General features: G+C 40.3%; 1 protein-coding gene across 1 annotated transcript; it reads left to right on the forward strand.

Annotated features, from left to right (window-relative positions):
* Positions 1 to 8495: 8495 nt before the first annotated feature.
* Positions 8496 to 21943, forward strand: LOC121603034 (high mobility group protein DSP1-like). The gene is given in 3 exon segments (XM_041931770.1): positions 8496 to 9161; positions 9163 to 9280; positions 21113 to 21943. Coding segments are annotated over 3 exon segments (642 nt in total). The 5' UTR covers positions 8496 to 8846; the 3' UTR covers positions 21322 to 21943.
* Positions 21944 to 22500: the final 557 nt, after the last annotated feature.

The raw sequence follows: 22500 nt of genomic DNA on the forward strand, positions 1-22500 counted from the left end.
GCGGGCAATAAATTAAAGCCATACGTTATCTAATAAAACCTCCCCGACAAAGGGCGCCACAACGCCCCTGATTTCGAGGCTGAATCCATCTGTCTGGCGTGCGCAGGAATAATTTATACTTCTCGCTCGCCCACACTCGGAAGCGACGCTCCGCCAAGCGATGAAATCACTTTATCGTTCAACCAACGGGAACGGGAACGGGAGCGAGTCAGGTGAAAGATAATCTACGTGTGCAAACCGAAGGAGAGTACACGTTGGGAAGCATAAATCTTTCCAGCACGTCGTTCCAGGGAGGGAGTCACTGGGGCAGGACTGGTGGTTACTAGCCGTCCGTACAGACTGGTGCAGTGATTCAACTGTAGTAAATCGCGAAACCTATGCTTCCCAACGCATCCAACGCAGCAGCTGGGCGGGGATGGTAATGGTCTGGCTGCACCTAGCAGCTAGCGTGCGCCTCTTCACATGCAACAGGAGGAGCGTCAAGATTTGGGTTTAGGATGCATTCATTACCTTTCGCAACAGCTTCACCCGCCTCTTTATCGCTTGCATCGATCTTTCTGCTTTGGCAACTTTGTTATCGAGCTTCCGGTTTTGCTTTCTTCACCGGATGCTCAACTCGCTCAATTGACCGACTGAACGAGCTCTAGTGTGTGTGTGTGTGTGTGTGTGTGTGTGTGAGAGAGAGATAGAGAGACAAAGACAGCGCTAGGGTCGAAGGAAATGGAAAACCGGATGAAAAATGGGCCCGTATGCAGCGCTGCAACTAAATGGGTAGCTAAATTGGCTTCACTTACAACAGCGAAGTGGCCAGCAGGTCGAAGCTAAGGCTTCTAGCCGACCGTAGAAAGCTTCTTCGTCTACATTGTATGGACGGATCTTTATGAGCGTGTGGCCCGGCCAAGTGCCGTTTCGTGCCAAGCGCAGGTCCATCTTTTATTCATAGGGTCGTCCGGGGCTAATGAAAACCGTTAAAATTTCCTTCTCGCTTCCTGTCGGCATCGTTCCCAGGGGAATAGCGCTGAATGGGTGGTCCCAAGGTCCAATAAACGGTATGCGTGTGTGTGGGTGTGTTTACGTGTGTACCTCTCCCGATGCGCCAGCTCAGGCACATGGTATGGTCACCGTATGTGGACTCGCTTTAATGTGGATAAAATTGCAAATTGGAGGTAAATTGAATCTTTCCCTTGCATGACCTATAAAATTAGGGATCGCATGGCAAGCGATGGTTCGGGCCTCGCTTCGGAGCCGCCCGGGCCGAGTTTGTGGCTATATTCTGGTAGACAGAACAGCACTTCTCACGTGCACGGTATGTGTGTGTATGTGTGTTGCTGTACTCGTTTAAACCATTGACAACAACACGAAAATGCAAACGGCCGGAATACCTGAGACCCGTCAGCTGACCGTCTGGGGTGGGTTGGCAGCAAGGAGGCCACAGTTTTATAAAAATAACAACACACCTTTTAAGTGCGCCGCTAAAGCTATACTAGTTTTTGCAGGGTTATAGTATTGAAAATAGCCAAAGCCTTTCAATAGTTGATCAAAACTTCACATCACAACGATTTTGTATGGTTAGTTTGAACTTTACAGTTTGTGTCATTTTAAAAGTTTTTTTTTTATATTTTCTATTTTCTATGTATCTATCAAGGTAAACATTGCCTAAGCTAGTCTTTATTTTATGGAAATGCTTAATATTACCAAATGGTGTGGCCTTTATAAATTTAGCACTTATTTGATTAATAGAATATGACCACCTACAAAAGGTTTTTTGCATACAATGAGATTAAAATATTCCATAAAATGCACCTTTAAAAGCTTCTACGATGTCAATTTTGGATGTATTTTCGAGACTTTTATTGAAAATTTCTGGCATTTTGTTTTAAAAGACTGACCTTAACAGGTCGTTTGGAGTAAAAGCAGGTTGTTCAAGCCTATTGCTACAATGAATGCTGCTATGTTGTGTTGGTTTATGCTTTAACTCGAATGAAAGCTCAAATCAAATGATCGAAGAAATAGATTAAAATTACTGCAGCAAATGGGTCACTGATCAGCAGTTACAACTTATTTGCTGGTTTGATGCGTTTTACCGTTTAGCCCAATTTGACATGTAACAACGCGTTCTATTCTACGGTGGGAGCGCTCTTTAATTCGCAGTGACACTGTCCAACACTCAATGCGATAAAGATTATTTTCAAAATTGATTTAAACATGTTGGATTGTTTAATACAATTTGGATCTCGTATAATTTCTATTAAACTAGATAATTTGGCCCAGTCACAGGGTTACGCAACGAATTTTCGAAAATCTTTTTCTCTGAGATCCGGAATCTCGATCAGTCGCCAGTCTCGACACATGCCAGTCCTGAATTCATACCAGATTTGCAACGAATTCTACCGGCCCAGGAACCAATACCGATCCTGGAACCGATATTGAACCCATACCGGTCCTCGGATTCGGATCGATTTGAACCTGATCCGAGTTTGAGTTACTTTGGGTATCTGATATAAGTATCTTTTAGCTCTCCATTACGAATATTCAGAATTACATTGCCTTTAGTCCTCGTCAAAACTGCCTAAATTAGTATAGAACCGAGACGTCTCACTCCAAATTGCTCGAAAATGTGTTTTATGTACCTTTTTGGCTTCATAAGCTAATACACCGAAAACTACTAACGATTTGTTCCATAAATCACTATACGCCTTGCCGTCCATTAAACGCACCGCCACTTACATCACATCACTGTTGATGTAGTGCGTAGCACGGGATTAAAAAATGGCACCAGCAATATCAAACGATGATCAAGCCCTAACCCCACGATAGGTCATCAGCGTGGCCCAGCGAAATGAGCACACTGGCTGCCAGTACCCGTGATGAACCGAAGGAAATGGTTTCACAGTCTGCTGTGTAAGAACGGCGAAAGAATAACAGTATGATGGCTGGTTCACCCGTACGCCCGTACGTGCGTTAACGAGAGCTTCACTGCCAGCATTGCCATCGTAAATGGCCCATGGAGCTCATCGTTAAAGTAATTGCAATTTAATGGGTGGCTCACCGGGTACGCGCACACTCACACATACACATAAACACACCGCGTGTACATCTTTTTTCCGGGATGACATCATTTATCAGGTGAAGGGAAATGTACAAAACAAGAACAAGAAACGCGTCGTTTACGTGAAGGCATACTGCGCGTTGGGGTAGGGGGCTGCGGGAGGAATGGTCCAATTGTTTGTACACTGGTTGTGCAATTAGTCGAGTTATTTAGACGTTAATGGTAGCAGGACTTGTAATACAATTTTTCCGCCTCCTCTCTGTCCCCTCTCTTTTCCCTTTGACCACCCCGTACCGCACAGTCATTGTGTTCCATCATTAGGTGTCATTTAGTGGCAGGTAAATGGTTGTTTTGTTTAGCGAGATTTTCATTAAATCCATCTCGCAAACGCGTCCCTTCTTCCTGGGCCAGGTACTTGTAATAAACTCTTGTCTCAGACTAACTGACCTGCCATAGGAAGGTGACGGCAAATCAAAAGGGTTACCACGGCGAATGAGCAACCATTTATACCATTTTCTTGGTAAGCAATTAACGAAGCTATTACCGGTGTGGCATGCTTCCCTTTTCAGGGCACCTTTGGAGATACTTTCAACGCCGAAAGAGCTTATACACGCATCTTCACCTGTCTCATATTAGTGCTTTACGATTAAATAAATTTGACATTTTATGCAAATGGAATGGCACGTTCATGTTTCCTGTCGTCGGAAAGGTGTCCCAAACTGACTCGGTCCTAATGGACCCGTTTGAATAATCAAACTTTTAGAGAAGTAATTAAAGATAAGGAGAGTCATAACATTGATGGTTGCAAAAGAAACGTGAAACCATTACAGTGCCCATGGCATTACATGTTACCTTTATATGCTGGATTGATGTACATAAAATGCCATAATTGTTCTAAATTTGGTAATGACTTTGAAATTCGTCGTAATTATGGATTGTTCAAACATCGCAATAAGAGAAGCTTAATTCGCATTATTTTTCAATAGCAATTGAATTTATTTCCTTGTTTTATTTGCAATACTAATCCTGCTATATTGTACTCGAACAAACACACAAGTTTCTGTACGCTGGGATGCGCAACGATCGGTTAGTTGGCTTGAAATATTTTTTTTTTTATTAGTTTAAAATAAATAATGTAGCTCAACCAAAGCTTATCTTATGTTAGTATCGTTATTGAGAGATATTTAGACACGGTTTTGAGCCAGGAAGCGATCGTTAAAATATTGGTTTCAAATAGAAAAAAACTACAAATGATTTTTTTTAACATTGACACTTGAAAAAGAAGGCTTCTAAAGCATCAATATAAAGTATTGATGGTTTTGAAATTGACCCATTGGCAGTACGTAAATATGAGAACAATATTGGTTTGTGTGTGGTGAATAACACATTGGCTAATTTGATCCCAATGTTCTTCCTAATTGAAATTTGTCATAATATGAAAATTATGATTAATTATGAAAATCTTTAACAACTATAACAAGTATAAGGCTCATTGAATGATATAATGCTCAATTAAACATCTTCTAAATTATGTGCAAGTCAATCGTTTGTTTGTGTCGTAAAAGACCTCGGTGTCTGGCTTGACAGAGGCCTCACCTTCAGCCACCACATTGACTCAGTTGTCAATCAAGCGCGGAAAACATTGGGTCTCCTAAAGAAAATTGCTAGAGATTTCTCCGACCCTATGTGCCTGAAGACTCTGTTCTGCTTTCTGGTTAGATCGATTTTGGAGTATTGCTCAGTCTGGTCCTTACAGCTTGTGTTAATTTTTGCTAGGTTAGGAACATAGTAAGTATTATTTAAGTATTTGTGTAACCAAAGGTATACAAGTAAATATGAGTATGATTAATATGAATATGAATATATAAACATGTTATGCATTTTTCTTCATAATTTTTGGGCTTTAAGCTTTATGCACTTTTTTTGTACTAGTAAAAGGCCAAATTAATGTTTCAGCGTCTTTTTTATTCGAATCAATTATGAAATCAATTTACAAAGGCATTATCATGTTTCAATGCCTTTGTAAATTGATTTCAGTTACAATTAGTTACAAAAAAAGTATATAAAGACAAAGCTGTCTAAGCAAATAAAATTTTCAGTACAGTGCATATTATAGATTTCTATTCGTACATTCGTACAGATTTTATGCAGCTGTATTATCAATTTCATAAACCACTGTTTATGGCTTTAATTAATTATACAGTATGTAAATGTATCAAAGTTGTATAATTTCAACACCGATCCAATTTAAATTATGAATGTCTCTCATTACGTTGTTTTTTCTATCCGTTTTATACGTCAAATTGTGCTAGTAGTGTGATATAATATATAACCCATAAAATATATTTTTAAATTATTCGTGTACAATAAGGTAAGATAAAAAAACACACACTCACATATTCGATACAATCAATTAGATTGCAGAGACAATATCGTGTTCAACAAATTTCCACTTCATGCACTCCATTTCGTGCGCTTCACTGACATTACAACGGGTTTTGCTCGGGCTTGGGAACAAGCCAACAAGCCACGTTCGCACACGTACCGCTTCTGAAAAGAGCTGCTGTCAACCGGCTTTTCCCTCCGGGGAAAAGTGTCATCCATCATCTTTAGAATGACACGGAAACTAATGATACACAATACAAGGGCTGGCAGCGGTGGGTGCGCAATGTGGGCGCTCGGTGGGACCCAAGCCCTTTGAAGTGTGCGTTCGCAAAGAATAAAACATCACAAACACCCCCAAAAGAATGGTTATCAAAAGCGCCCGGGGAGTTCTGTTGATGGATTATGTCTATTGTTAATTCGATTCCACTGGCCGAACGTTCGCTTACCACTTTCGTCTATATATTGTGTACACAATGTTTTGATGCGTGTTTTATCACCGCGTCGTTGTTTTGTGTTGTACCAAGCATCAAGCTGTGCCGGTATTGTTTTATATTGACAGTTTGTGTTTTATGTTCTTACGTACTTGTGCCGTACAGAATAGCGCAGTTTATTGAATAAAATCGATAAAGGGGTTTTACAACAACACTTCGTTTACAATTTATCTCCGCAAAACAGGGGCACCGATAATTTGTTCGCTCACTATTTACACTGTCTTTCAATCTTCCTCAACCGAAGCGCAGCTGTTTTTGCAGGCAGTCAAACAATTCGACGTAAAAATATCCGTGTAAAGAGCAAACAGCATAAAACAAAAACCAACTCGAACCGAATGCAAATTGGGTGCATCGACTCAGCAGCAACATTCCGGGCCCGTCATTCAGGCCCAGGAGACATGTGCAAACAAGTACCGGCTGCGAGCCCCCGAATAAATAGGGCTCACCCAAACCGCAATGGACAAATAGAGCCGAAGTAAATACACTGGTTGACTCGAAATAGTTGGGTTGTCGACGATTCGTCCTTGCTTCTTCCATTTTGCTGCCTCCCTTCCCTCAGTTCTCAACCATTTCAATGTTGGACGGGCCCATTTCCGGCGTGACGTTCGACCCAAGGGATGAGGACTGGCGGATCGTTTTTCATGTTTTGGGTGATGTTTTATGCTGTCAGCTTGCTGTTTTGACTGGAAGCGGAAGAGCCGAAATGTGCGGAAAGACGAGTAAGAGGAGCGACATTGTTCCACTCACACTGGTAGGCTAACTTTAATTTATCGACCAAAGTTTATCACCACGAGGAAATTGATAAAAAACACGAGTATAGTAGTTTTCCTTTAGGCTGAAAAAAGGGCTAATATTAGCTGCACTTTATCGTGCAAACCTACCGGCGACAAGTGCCGCAAGTTTTATAATCCTTCACACACACCACACACACAAAAGTCCGTTCGCAATGGCCAGTGTCCGCTGCAAACGGGCATAAAAGTTGTCTACCTAAACCGCACGGTGGAACGACCTTAAGTGGCCTGTTTTGGTATTCATTGCCGGTTTGGCCCCTGTGTTTGTTTGGACCGGCATTGGTACACGATAAAACTTTGTCTATCGGTCACAGGGCACGTAATCGCAAACCATTCAATCCTATCGCTTGTGTTTTTGGGGGTTTCTAGAGAGGTGAAACACAGTAAACTTTGTGAGATGGGATTCTACTCTCTTTCTTTTGGGAAAAAGTAAAAAACTTTTGGGTTTGTAAAATAAAATCGTTGGTACATTAGCATTTCATTATCTTTATATTAACGATAGTGTTGATTTCTTAAACTGATAAAAAATTTATCATAATTGTCAGTACCATATCACTAACAATTCGCCGACAAATTTTAATGAAACTTTTACGCAAATGTTGACAAAACTGGCAATTCAATTAATTAGTTTTCATTTGTTCTGATAATTTTACCATACTTTCGATTCGTATTCGTCCGAATACACCTTGTCGCATTAATATATAGCTTTATAACACAAATATTACAGAAAATATTTGTCAGACAGGTCTTGACCGACAACGGTTGCTGAACCAAAAGAAAAAGAATAAGATACCAACTTTGGGGCCCTTTCCGTTTTAAGTTCGTAGGCTAAAATTTCAGCCAGTTAGCTGTTTGCATTGTATAGCAGTTTTTCGAGCAGCTATCTAAGTCGGTATAATGTACAGGTGGGCTTATCCCAAGGTGTATGAATTTAGAAGGTTGATTTTTATCGCTTCTGCTTCTGCAAAGCGGTTGTAGCGCCGGATAAGTAAGTAAGTAAGCTTCTGAATGAATATTTTAAGAGTGTTTTGTGTATTCGTCAAGCCTCCAGAAAGCTTGTTTGCGCAAAAGCTTTCACCCGTCTTGTCAAAAAGTGATGTTCAAAATTGGTTATAAAAAATGCTATGAAACCACCTGGACTACATACACTTTGATTCTAGATTCCACAACCAGATCTCTTTAATGCACCTTGGGATAAATGTAAACACCACCTTGTTTTGCCATTTTTCGAGCAGGAACTCGAATCTAATTCTAGCTTTAAGGCTAGAATAATCTAGACTGAAAATTAAAGGCTAGTTTGTGTGTGGTTTTGTATGGAGTGTTTACATGATTTGAGCCTCCAACTGTCAAACTCCATACAAAATCACACACAAAATCTTCTGAGAGGAACTAAATACACAGCATCGTTTTAGTAATTTAGGAGAAAGTATGTCAATGCTCTTGTAACAAATCCTGAAAGGTAAAAAGAGGCACATAAATTATTATAATTATTTAGTTTTATTAACTAAATTTATCTGTGAATAGTAACTTATACGTAACCACTTTAATGGCACAGTGGCATAATTAAAATGATGATAAATGGTTTTAAATAAACAGTAAAATGCATTGTAGCAGCAACGAAGCATTATAAATGTAATGGACGGGCACTTTATTTTGTTGTTCACTGTAAGCTGATTTATGAATTACTGAAATCATAATTTAAAATTTTATATTTGTATATCCTAAAAATATCACTTGCATTAACATTATTTTTTTATGATATCTTGTTCTTCCAGCTGTACTACCAACCTTCGACGGTAGAGCAATTCGAGCGGAAAACAAACTCGGTTTAATATTTAATCGCATCATATCCCAATCACGACCGACACGGCTTGACTCTGGTCTAGCGTGAAATCCTCCAGCTAGCCGTCGACGGTGTCTACGGTGTCTAAAAACTATCCCAAAAGGTGTGAAACGAGTGTCTGAACAGGAAACCGAGGCAGGAAATCAAACCCAAAAAAAAAAAAAACATTCACCTTTCCAGCGCCAAACGGTGGTGCTATTCGTTTTTGGGAGACACAGGTGTGAAACCACCTTCGTGCAGAGACACCATCCTTGCGCTTGGACGCACGTTGTTCTGCCAACGGAACCATGGAAGCGGTAGCGAAACCCTCCTCGACACGCTCACAGCAGCAGGTGCTGTCGGTGCAGAATCAGCAGCAAATTGCGATTGAAATTATCAGCGAATCGCCAATCGCACAGCACCAGCAGCAGCAGCAACAGCAGCAGCAACAACAGCCACCACACCAACAGCTGCAGCATCAGGAGCTACAAGCGCACACGCTGCTGCAACAGTGCCAGCAGCAACAGTCAGCGGTCCCCCAGCCGAACGTGGACATTGTGCTGCGCGAATCGACCCGTGGCAATCTGGTCAGCCGAAAAAAAGCCCTCGACCGCGGACGGCACGAAGAGTTCAGGCCACAAGAGCAAGGGCGACCACAAGGGTGAAGGCAAATCGGTGTACCGGAAGTTCTTCAAGCGCATCAAAACGATCCTGGACGGGGCGGATCCGGACGCGAGCAGCCGTAAGTGGTTTTCGATTTTTCTTTTTTTGGGTAGGAATTTTTCATGCACAAACTTCTCCCAGAACCCTCGAAATGCAATCAAACCCTCCCGCCTTCACCTACCTTTGTGTAATTGCATTTAGTATGCAAAAATGTGTTTTCCGGGTCAGCGCACGGACAGCGGACAGTGGGGAATCCTTTTGTGTGGGTTGTTTAATTTGCATCATCAATCTACACATCGGGAAGGCGTGTTGATCGAGTTTTGGTGATGTGATTGATTCGGCGAACAATGAGTTGGGTGAATAATTACACCGGTTGACCAGTGGCAGCACATGACTTTCCGGTGTAAAGTCACGCATGGAGAAAAGGGAATCATGCAATGCCTTTTTTGTTCTGCGCACTATTGTTGTCCGATCGGCTTGTCAGGTTTGCGTAAAAATACCCTGCAAGGTAATAATGTTGCTGTGTGCCAATAAATTGATGAGACGACTGTGGCATCCTTTGTCATTTGTTTTATTTATTGTCCCGGTTGGCCATATGGGACAGCTGGGAATTAACCGTGGCGGTTCAATATGCAATAAATTGTAATGGTTTGCAATTCATTTGTTTACGGATTTTATTTTGTTTGTTCGCAACTGGTCGATTGTATGTTGACATTTAATAGCTCAGGTGGGGCATAATAACGCATTTTAATTGGTACAGTCAATAGGCAAACATGGGAAGGACACGGACATATTGCTACGCATGCCGCTTGGAATGGGAATACTGTTATGGGTGAATGTGGCCAGCATGAGCATAGCACAAGTTATTATAATAGATTTTCATAATGATCTTTAAAAAAATGTATCAAAGCTGATGTTGATTTAGGAGAATCAACAAAACTAAATACTATTCTTGCTTTTATTGATTCGATATTAAGGCGCTTCGTTCGTTCGTTCACATACTATGCTTTGCCAAATTCAACTGGATCAGTTGAACTGCCAGGAAAGCTCATTAACTAAGGCGTCATCCATCTATTACGTAACACAAAAAATGCAAATTTTCGACCTCCTCCCTCCTTGATGCAACAAACTGTTACGTTGGAAGAATCCCTCCCTCAAAAATTACGTCACCGATTTACCCCCCCCCCCTTGAATAGCTTATTTTATTAATAAAAATCAGATATTATTTGATTCTTTTCCTTTTTTTACTTTATTAAGTTAATTATCAATTTTTGAAATGAAACAAGAAAAAGTTATATTATATTTTACATAAAGAAAAGTTGTTCCATACAGCAATCAAATTCAAAAGGAACTGTTTGCAAAGTTATTGCATCACTACCATCAGAAGCGTATTTTATCCAGCCATCTTCTTGCTCCTCCATAAACATGTCCATCTTTCCAGAATTGTTTCTTTGGTTTTAGATATTGTATCATCATCAAATTGATTATTCTATTTCACATAACATGTGATATTTAATATTTTACGCATGTGTTACAAATTACGAACGAAATCGGTACTGTTTGCAGGAGTTTCAGCTGCATTTTCTATGTATCCTTAAATTACAACCAATTATCTTCTCTAGTGAAAAAGGGCTAACTACATTGACTCCATCTCCAGTTTTTTTTAAAGACTTAAATGAATTCGATTGGTATTACACCTGTTTCTAGCGTTACAGTTGAATCTATTGTCATTTGTTTCGAATCGCGTGTCGTTACTTGCAAATTGCATGCTGCTATCATCAAAAGCGTACCTTTTTCCGTCCGTCCGTCCGTGGTGGCCAAAGTCCGTCTTGGGTTCAATCCTCATATGATTCGACCCCTGGCAATGATTACTTTTGGGCTACGTGGCACATAAAAAGTAGCGAAATCATTTTTAGGCCAGCATAGCCACAAAGGTTGTTAAGTCACTAAGAAGAATCTTCCTTTTTTTGCACACACAACAACCATTGTCGGTCAAGGCCTGTCTGTACCACTAGTGGGCTTGGCTTTCAGTGACTCATTTAATACCATAACAAAATAGTCAGTCCTACGTATAGGGGCATGGTTCATTTGGAACTTGAACCCTTGATGGGCTTGTTGTTTAGTCGTACGAGTTGACAACTGAATCACCAGACCGGCCCATCCTCGTTTTATTCGTGTTATTCGAAAAAAAAAAAAACAAATCAATACATTTTATTTGCGCTACGTAACAAACGTTTATCTCCACCTCTACCCCATGTAACAAATCGTAACTTTTGACGAAATCCCCTCCCCCCCCCTCCTATCAGAGTTACATAATTGATGGATGACGCCTAATCCTTTAAACAATTTTTTTATCTGAACCCTTGTTATCTTTAACAATAATTGAAAGAATCAATGTCCATTGGATCTGCACATCAAAAAACGGGACCAAAGGAATTTTCTCACGTATAATCAACTATTAAAAAACGGAACTAAAACGGAACGTCTGGTCAGCCTAGCTCAGAATGTTCAGCAAATGTTGACCAACACAGCAAGTAGCTATCTACAGCATTTCAAATATATGCACAATGTATTACATTCTTTATACATTGCCCAACTGTACTTGGTTTACATCGATTTCCATTATGAAGGCCAGATGGATTTTGTGTCCGTGTATTTTGCGTCCGTGAGTTTTGCGTTTGTTAGTAGGCGCCCATGGATGTTGCGTCTGTATCGCAATTTTACGACCGGATATAGCGACCAAGGGTTTTGCGACCATCCGTGACACCCGGGAGAGCATATACAATACATTTTCAAATTCATCTACGCTCCTCCCGTGATTTTATGCTTCTGTCCCTTTTATTTGCTGGATTTCTAAGCAAATGATTAAACTGCAAGGTAAAATGTCTATGCTTTATGATGGGCGAAAAGGATCTCACGTAAAACAGGAAATGCGTATAAAAATGTATACCGTCCGAAGGGCATTGGAATTTCCACTTCACTCTATTGTTTGAAGTTGCGTCCAGCTTTTTTATCCATTTTTTATAGGCTTGTCTGTACTTTGTTTTATTTAGACATCCCAAGTGGGTCTATGTACATGCCGCCTAAAGGCTTATTGCATGGGACTGTTGGAAATGCTGCCACTTCCAACGTGACTTCTCTGTTCGATGGCTTAGCTCATAGAGTAATATTCTAATATTTAAGGCATTTTTTGAGAAAACAAACCATACATACATACATACATACATACTACAATGCACACACAGTAAAATCATCTTAGTCATATATTTTTTTATTTTTTTAGCTTAGAAATAGACTGATAATTTAAAGAGTAAAATACTCTTGTTCTTCGGAATGTGACACAAATGTGGACATACTTCAATTCTATTCTCGTGTTTTTTAAATCAAATTATGGCCAACAAATATTTTGTGATAAGTTTACACTTCACTCGGAAACATAAGGAAATAACATTACCTTTCCATTAGTTCTTCATGAATGAGGCACTAACGCAAAGCACTTAGTAACCCATTAAAATCTCTTTCCTTGTCAAGCCAACCGAGCTGGAATATGATTAATATGGACTGTCTGCTTTGCTTTGTTTACAATATTACAAATTCCATATCGACTTTTGAACACAGCTCAACTCTTTTTGCTTCTCCCGCCTGTCGAAACTCGATCGATGAATAATGAACCTAACTTCATTAATCACTTCAACTTGGGCAACGATCTCATCACATTTTATTTTTTTAAAATTTCAATGGAGACGCCTGGTGTTTCACCACACTCATTCCGCACATTATTTCCTCTTACGTTCTTCTTTACTACAAAAGTGTTGACAAAGCAGTGTCATATTTCAATACCATTGCGTTCAGATTTGTAATTTGCTTGTTTTGTGAACTCTCTTGTTCGCCAACATACGCCCGGTTTGCGTAACACTGTTAACCGGCAAAGACGCTCTGGCGCCGTGCGTCGTTGTTCATTTGTTGAACTTCTCCGTTATTTCTGTTGTACGCCTTAGGCTGAAAGGCTTACCCATTGACACACTTCATTAGTGTAAAGCAGGAACCGGTACCGCACTTGAGGTGAAGAGTGTGATATCAGCAAACATCGTGTAAAGTGTGCAGCCGGCTGTGACGGAGTGGAAGAAAAAAAAAATAGAAATTACAAGAATGCTACCGGCTTGGGAAATGGGGTATAAATGGTTGCATTGTTGAAGGGGTGGTTTCCAATCGCTTACCAGAATCAGTCAGTTGTAATTGAAGCTTTATGTCGATTGTTGACAGCCATTACGATCGATTTGACGGCAATGAAGGGCGTATGATACGAAGCGATGGAAAAGGCCATCGTAATGAAAGGCAACGCTTTTAGACAGGATATGGGTATTGTGTGTTGTTTACTAAGGTAGTGTGAAGGTAGTAGAAGTCTGAAACATATACAAATAAATACAATTAAATGTATTGATTTGGTAGTTTAATATTATATTATATCATTATATTCGTCAACATTTGTCAACACATCGTCAACAGCAAACTACATTTGAACGCCTACAAAATGTACTAGTTACATTAATTTACATGAAACACGTTTGAGCACAGGCTTCTGTTATTCCTACTAACATCACAATACACTCCTTTTATCATGTTTCACAACATGTTCTTTGATTCAGTTTTGGCCAAAATCTGTTTATTCAATCTAATAAGCTTGCCCAACAACACCAAACTACATAGATCACCACCTTTTTGCCTTTCCCTTGTGTAACTGTATTACAAATTTTACACACGTTACACTCCCTCGAACGCATAATAAAATATAGGGTCGACTTGAAGAAGATACAGCTTGCCAAATTATGGTCCTTGCCAAAATAACCGGGTCTAGACCTTTTTTTTTCATTGAAACAAACACTCACACTCTCACCTCTTTTGCGCGTGCCACTCAATTATTTACCCCCGGAATGCTAAAGCCAATCCGCAACCGTCGGCACGGCAAACACCACCTAATGGACTTACGCTATCGAAGCGCAGGCAAATTTGTCTAACTATCTAATCCATTTACTGACGCAAGATAAACAAACACTTTGGCCACGAGCAGAGGGAGGAGAAAGAAGGGAAGGGAAAGGATAACATTGGCTTCACCGAGCGGTTGCTCACTGCCTCGGTTTCTCCGGTCACCCGTTCGCCGGGTTACCTTCTGCTTCTGTTTATCTACAAATCCACAAACACCCATATAAATAACGGTACATAAACATTACCCCGGACCCGGGTGCTGGTGTCGGATTGGTCGGTTGGGAGTTGGGGTGAATCGCAAGAGACCTGCCGTTGTGCCGCTGGAATCGATGAGGTCTGAAAATACACATATTTTCTTAAGACACCGGGCACATTTCGTACCTGGTGCCCCTGCTTTAGCGTTGGTTTTTATTTTTCTTAACCGTCCGTCCATCCCCCGCACGAAAATCGACTGTAACGAGCGTGCCGAAACGATCGGCACTGACAAAACAGCTCAATAGCAAAACGATTGATTAATGATGACGTTCTCAAGTTGACAAGCAAACCTCGACAGCTAATCATTGGGAATCGCAAAACCCTCAACAGTCGTTCGGGAGTCGTTCGTCAGCGACAGCACAGAAACCACGGTGGGTAAGTTGAGTCGGAGAAGTTTGGGGAAAAAGGAACGGGAGAGAGAGAGCCGAAGAAAGCCACCCTAGATTTACAACGAAAACAGCCATCCTGAACTCAAGGTGTGTGTGTGTGTGTGAGTGTACTCAGTTGGCAATAATAGCTGACGGCAGTTTTGGGTCACATTTCTTTGAATTACCTTGGTACGATATGATATGGCAATGCGACATGCACAAACACACTCATCAGCAGATATTTGACAGTTTAATAAGCTGCCTTCCGGTGAAACACGGGTGAGAAAGATATTTATTTTATTGATGCGATTAACGTGTAATGCTTTTAGGTGGTTGATCAATTCAACCAAGGGGTGGTTGATGGCTTTTTCTGTGAAGAATTATGTACTTTTGTGAAAAAGAAGTGCGATAAAAGGGAAACTTCTGAGGAAGTTTCATTGGAGGTATTGTAAAGGAAGCGTTTGTATTTACCTGGACAGGGATGGATATTATACATCAAACATTTGTGGGGAGTTTGTTTATTATTCCTAGAATTTTTGTGAAGATTAGCTATTCTCTAACACGCTTTTTTAACTTTCCAGAAAGCTAGATCTTTGAAATCTGTTTGTCTGATATCCTAACAAGTATAGGTAGTGTTTGATCGTCGTTGAAGAAGGGATAGCATTATTTATGCCATTCTATTAAAAAACACGGAAATTAATTAGATATGAACAGATATGAACAGAAAAATAATAAAAGGGAAAAGTTTTAAAAGCTTTTGTTAGAGATTAAAATAACAGTATTCAGAACATTAATATTGGAGCCTGAGGTTTCATTTTTAGCTAAACGACTTATTTTTGTTATAAAACGTTTTGGTAAGAAAAGCAATTAAATTTTCCTTAATTTAAACATGTTTTAGAAGAATAGACTTGATGACATATATTTTCTACAACATGGTAAGGATTGTTTACTTAACGACTGAACGTGAATTTTTTTAATGATATTTTAAAGAATGTCTATTGAAATATATATCGTTATATATCAAATATTCTATCCCTCAAGTATTTGCAGCGTTCGCTACAGCAAAAACTTTCATTAAAAAAATTTTAACAGATGTTACCGTCAATGCATCGTTGGATCATTTGCGGCTCTTTATCAAAATTTTCATGTGCGAGAAAGTCACTGCAAAAAAAAGGGATAATTTATTGTTTTGTAAACTTACTGCAATTGTACGGAAAAACTAAAAAGATCAAACTTTGTGCGTTCAATTTAGATTACCAATCAACCATAGGTACAATTGTTAAATTGTTATCATGAAATTGGTTTTATAGTGGAAAGTTAATTAAAGCGTTACATTGATTGTACCTCTTTCGAAAATGAAACATGAAATAGCTAGTAAGTTGTGAATTAATTCAAATCATTCTGGAAAATTACTGCTACAGTTCCACGCATTAAAACGTGTCGTTATTGACACGATCATCACCCATACTTTGCACAGTAACCGCCGACACCATTCCATGCGTTTACTATTGTGTCGTGTCAAATATAGCACGGATGGAAGAAGGGATAGAGGGGGCCACGATGTAGCCTTTCACTCCTTCCCTTTTTGTGTGGACGAGACTCGCTTGCGTTTTCGCGTGCACGGCAAACGATCGACTTGTCAAGCGGCTCGGAAACGATCGCGCGTACGATCGCCGCTTCGCGCCATTCGCAGGTGTGCGTACGCGCGCGATGGCGTGCAGCCGGGCGAACCCGTTAGCACGTCCACAAATGGACCCGTCCGTGGTGGAACCGCGATGTTGGACCGGCGCCAGCCCGGACCGATCGCCGACAAAGCAATGCGCCCCAGTCGAGAACGAGCCAGCGGACGCTCGCGGTCCGAATGTGTGGACGTGGTCGACCCGGTTCGACCGTGCTGGACTGGTGCTACCGTACGATCGTGCGCCTGCTGTTCGGACTGCCGGACGACGATGGTCCACCCACACCGCCCACGTCGCCCATCAACGGTACAGGGAAGGAGTGGCCGCAATTACCCTCACCGCGCCGGAAACCCTCGACAGCAACGGCAGACAGTACAGGCGGCAGCGGCGGCGCCGGGACGCGATCGCGCTCGATCTGCTCACGGGCAAAGGTACCGGTATCACGCTTGTAGGTTAAGTCGGCAACTGCATTGGAGCGAACGCACTCATACACACCCGACGGGGTGGTAATAACAAACACACACATACACACAAACACTCACACTAACGCATTGCTTCTGCAGTCCTGACGTGATCATTCGCGATCGTTTGACGTGTTTTTAGTCGTCATTGAATCGTTGGCGCAATTGGATGGTAACAGATCGGTGTTTTGTTTGCCCGAAATGTCGCAACCCGTCATCAATTGTCGTATTTTTTTTCTATTTGAATGTTTCTTTTTTTCTTGCTATTGTGATTCGTTTACATGTGTATCACGATTCAGTGTTTGTGTGTGATTAGTTGCTGCGTTGAACAAGTTTCGGTTGGTTCGGTTTACCCAAGTTATTGATCAACTGGTGCTGGATCTTCCCCAAACGCACGGTGGATTCAGTTTTCCTTTACCATGGCGTCTGTTTAATGTTTCGGCATTACTCTACGATCCTGCCCAAACGATCGCTCCATCACCAGTGTTTGGTGTTGTGTTCGAAAGGGGTGCACACACATTGTTTACCAAATATTACGACTTGCGTGCGCGTGTGTGTTGAATGAAGGTTTTGCGCTTGCTTTTTTTACAGCAAACATTGCTGCGGAACGTAAACGAACAAAAAACTAACGCGTGTGTGTGCGTTGTGGAAAGGTGGGATTCGTAGCATGAATCATAGATGGTGTGATACGTGAAGAAAACCATATCGAGCTGGAAAAAAATCACCACCCGCTAGTGAAGGTGGCCTTGCAGTGGGGGTTTTGCCCACTTTTCCAAGAGAAACCGCGTGTGCTGAGGCGGTTGTACTGCATGCAGTGTAGGAGCAATCGTTAGTGCGTGATAAGTAGTGGCTTAGAGCGAGTGTGTGCAACAACAACCTTTCTCATTTCGGTCCATCCCGTAAACCATCTGCGTTTGCCTGTAATCAGTACAGTAGCGTAGATTAGAGTCCAATTTCTCACAAACCTTAAAACTAGACCGCACACATAAATCATCTTTCGTCTGGAACATTTCAAAATTTGTCTGATTCGGAGGGTGATTTCGAGACGCGTGGTTCCAACACCGGTGCTAAACGGTGCGCAGCGCTCCGGTTTGACGTGGCGGAGGCGTCTGCTGTGTGCTGAACAATTGAAAGTTTCGGTCTGGTCTGGTGTGTGCTAATTAAAATCAGAAAAGCAATCCAACTTTTCGATCGCTTTTCGAGTAGGCGTTCGTTTTGGGCCGGGGTTTGGGCGTTTTCGGCGTTTTAATTAGTAAGCGAAGCAACTGACTTGCTGCTGTTTGGCTGTGTGGGCGAGATGGGTATTTTAAACATTCGACAATTTTATGGTAAGTGTTAGCTTAGCGTCTAAAGAAAAGGACAGAACAATGGATGTTTTATTTAAGTAACGAAAAATAGACTTCAGATAAATTCTACAACTCTCACATCTTTATGAATATCCATAGTTTTTAAATCTCTCTTCAATATATGGCTGCAGTTGATATATTACTATCCAGTGTGGCCTTATTCGATTGGTTTTTATTGAAACAGTTATTTTGAAGTTATCCTGAGGCAGGCCAAGACCGCAAAGCGGTTGTAGCGCCGGATAATGCTATTTTGAATAAAATGTTAAAATGCTTTCTTCTAATTGAAATAAAGTGAAGCCCAAATAATATAAAACTGTAGGTACCACAGAACATTTATTTATTGTTAACTGATCATTACTGGAAAAAATCATGTTGTATGTATTAATGTTATTTCTGTTTGAAATAGCTTCCGTCTGGATACTTTCAAAAAGTGAATTAAGGACGTTAAGCCAAATAAAAGAAGAATCACTAAAATCACCATAGATGTCTTGCTTAGTTAGAGTTAGGCCTAGCATTTTCTACTACTTTTTAAATAAATATGTTCTTTAGCTTTAAGAACAACAATCACCAAAGTTTTATTTAAAAAAAGATTTTCTTTCTCGAAATGTTTAGTCTCCGTCAAAGAGATTACAGGGTTTTCCAAGTCAGTTTCGAATGCAACCCTTGTTATTCGCTTCGTGCAAGAAGTTAATCTACATGAATCTGATACTTCATTTGCATCATCATTATTTTGAATTTCTTCAGCATGATCTTCAACACGTTATTTGTGATGTGTTGAAAATCATGTGTAAAATCTGAAATTGTATTATGAAGCAAATACACCATTTGACAGCTCTTGAAAAACATCTTGGAGGCGGTGAATAATTATGTACACATTGGAACACTTGGAAAGCCCTGTAAAGCATCGGCGGGCAGCAAAAGTGTATAGAAATACAACGTTTTACAGGGGTTTCCAAGTCACTTTCGAATGTAAACATTGTTATTCAATTCATGCAAAATGTTGTTCTACATCGATCTGACTTTTAATGGAAACTTTTAATTTGTACAGCATGATTTTCAACACGACTCAAGCTGGATTGAGTTTGACAATTCTTTATTATGTGTTTAAAATCATGTGTTATGTGTTGAAAATCATGTGTTGAAACTGAAATTTCATTTTGAAACAAATAAACCTTTTGATAAACAAAAAAACATCTAGGATGCGGTGAAGAACAATGTTTAGTTTCGAATGACTTGGAAAACTCTGTAAAAGTCGAATGTGCACATTCGTTATTCACCACATTTTAGATGTTTTTCAACAGCTGTCATATGGTGTATTTGCTTCAAAATTAAATTTCAGTTTCATCACACGATTTTCACGCATAACAAAGAACTGTCAAACTCAGTTGTATTGAAAAGCATGATGTAGAAATTAAAAATTAATATTATGGAAATGAAATATCAGATTGATGTGGATTAACATGTTGCACGCATTGAATAACAATGTTTACATTCGAAAGTGGCTTGGAAAACCCTGTAATACAATTTCAGTTTTTCACATGATTTTCAACACATCACAAATAACTGTCAAACTCAATCCAGCTTGAGGCGTGTTGAAAATCATGCTAAAGAAATTAGAAATTATGATGATGCAAATGAAATATCAGATTTATGTGGATTAACATCCTGCACCCAGTGAATAACAACTTTTACATTCGAAACTGACTTGGAAAACCCTCTATCTTTAAACATAAACAGTTAATGATTTTTCTATTGCAACAACTTACGGCAATACATGGTTTTCCATGTCACTTTCGAATGTAAATTTTGTTATCCACTGAATTTATCTGAATCTTGTGCTCGGATCGTCAGTGCTTGCAATGAGGGGACATACTGGTTAGGGATCGAACACGAGCGGCCTCGTGGGAGCCGGTGTGTCGATCCTAATAACTGCTAGGCTGTGGCTCATAAGAAATGCAACATAGAGATGTTATATTTGTTGCAGTTGATGTTACAGTTTATGGAATTTGCTTGTAATCTTGTTTCAACTGAGAAAGATTACAATAATATACTTCCATGTGTCATTTGTAAATAAACTTAACAATAATGTACCTTCAAACAAAACGAAGTTTGTTTGTACCAGCTTATTATTCTTTTTTGTCCTTGGTTCATTGTTATTATAATATAAAATATGAATCATCCTTTTCATATGAAAAAAATATGTAAAATATTTAAAAAAAGTATCGGATCACTATGTTTATTATTTTCTGTACGTGAGATTAAGTGGTGATGAAAAATCCAGAGAATAATATTGACGCTACTTTCGATACTGGTTCGAACTTTGGATTAAAAACCACACTTGGCTGATATGATTCAATATGAGTGAAGTATAGCTTAAAACAAAAAATCCACCGAACCTACCTTCGCCCCAGCGTGTAATTTGCACTTCAAAAAGACCAAACGAACACGGTTTCTGTGAAGCCCCAAGACTCATTTATCTGTCACCGGGTGCTCGTGCAAAATTTAAAAATCCATTACCATGCAAATAGCATTCACTAATGAGAAGTGCCTTCACCCGGAAGCTCATACACCAGAACGTTCCGTTATTTGCCGCTGATTATTCGAGCAGAGAAGTTCTGCACCGGTCCGACGAGATTGTGCTCCATCTCTTCTAGTGAAAAACGATTCCTTCCAGCATTACGAGTATTTGTTTACCACTTTTTGTGTCTTCATGTTTCCATTTCAATTTCACCATTCACTCATTGCGCTCATACGTGTCTCTTATTTTCTTTTTATCTTTCCCTCTTTCTCTGTCTCTCTCTCTCTACCACCCCAAGTAGAACCGGAAGCGGAGGATCTGCCCGTCCCTGCCCGCTACTATCCGGACTCGCTCGTCGAACTGACGCGGACGGCGCGCTTCACCGAGGAGGAGATCAAGCGAATATACCGCGGCTTCAAGGCCGAATGTCCGACCGGCATCGTCAAGGAGGAAACATTCAAGGGCATCTATTCACAGTTCTTCCCGCTCGGTGGTAAGATTACCAAGTAAACAGGGCCATCCGTAGATGCTGCTTCCGGGTCCGTCTGTGTTTGTGTAGTTTTACCTTTTTTGTAGTTGCCCGCTACCCAGCGGTCAAATAGTGGCTGCCTCTAAATTCCCTGACTTTCCGTTTTCCTACCTTCAAATGGTTAGGAAGATTGTAGAGCGTAGTTGTGTAGGAAAGAGTAGCGTTCGTTCTTGGATGTTGATTCTCGGTTTCGGTGTCCAGCCAAAATGCTCGGTGTGCGAAAGCTTCACCCCGCACAGACATCCGTACAGATGAGGCTCCGCATCATTTATGGATGACCCAGTTATGTTTATATCTGTTTGTGTGTGTGTTTGTTCTTTTAGCATGAGTCAGTTTCAGCTTACGTTCTTGAGCGGTTTTATGCCGCTTTTGCACGGACTGTTCAGCAATAATATACATCGTTACTGATCATCATGATCATTTTAGTGATATGTTCTACTTTTATCCTTTGACGCCTTGCTTGAGTGCTTAGTGTGAATTGCTGTTTTGTAGTTGTTTTGTTGGCATATAATTCACAGGGCGCAAGTTATCCATTAGTGTTATAGTTCAACAGTAGAACAGCGTTTTATAATTTAAGCTTTTTTATAAATTATAAAAATAATGACCAATTAGAATCTCTATTTGAATGTAGCAACTATACAATCAATCAATTTTTAATAATGTTTCACCTGGCGTAATAAATTGAAGCATTTCAATGCATAGTTTATCGATAGTGCTCTTTGCGAGGCCTATTTTAATACAGTTAGGCTCTTTATTTTCGCAATGTTTGCCGATCGCTGAACAAAAGCAAAGATTCTTAGCTATCAAAACATAGTGTTATACCGTGCGGTCCAAATATACCAACTTGAATTGTTTTCACCGTTTTAGTTGTTCATGCCTTATTGTTTGTGAAGGTTTTTTTTATCGATTCAATACCGGCACGCTGAAAAAGAAACAAAACATGAACGACAAGCTGGGCACATTCGTTCATTTGTCCTTCGCGTAATAATAGTAATAAAACAAACGTCCATCATTTCAAGCCATCATTTGTTCCTTCCCAAGTGAACAACAACACATGCAAAGTATTAATCACACACGCAGAGAAAAATATCGACCGGCCCTTTTGTCCCTTTTCCCGCGGCGTGAAAAGTGAACCTCTAATTTCGTGCGTAGTTCTTTCG

The sequence above is a fragment of the Anopheles merus genome, unplaced genomic scaffold, assembly GCF_017562075.2.
Source record: "Anopheles merus strain MAF unplaced genomic scaffold, AmerM5.1 LNR4000780, whole genome shotgun sequence".
In the NCBI taxonomy this organism is placed as follows: Eukaryota; Metazoa; Arthropoda; class Insecta; order Diptera; family Culicidae; genus Anopheles; species Anopheles merus.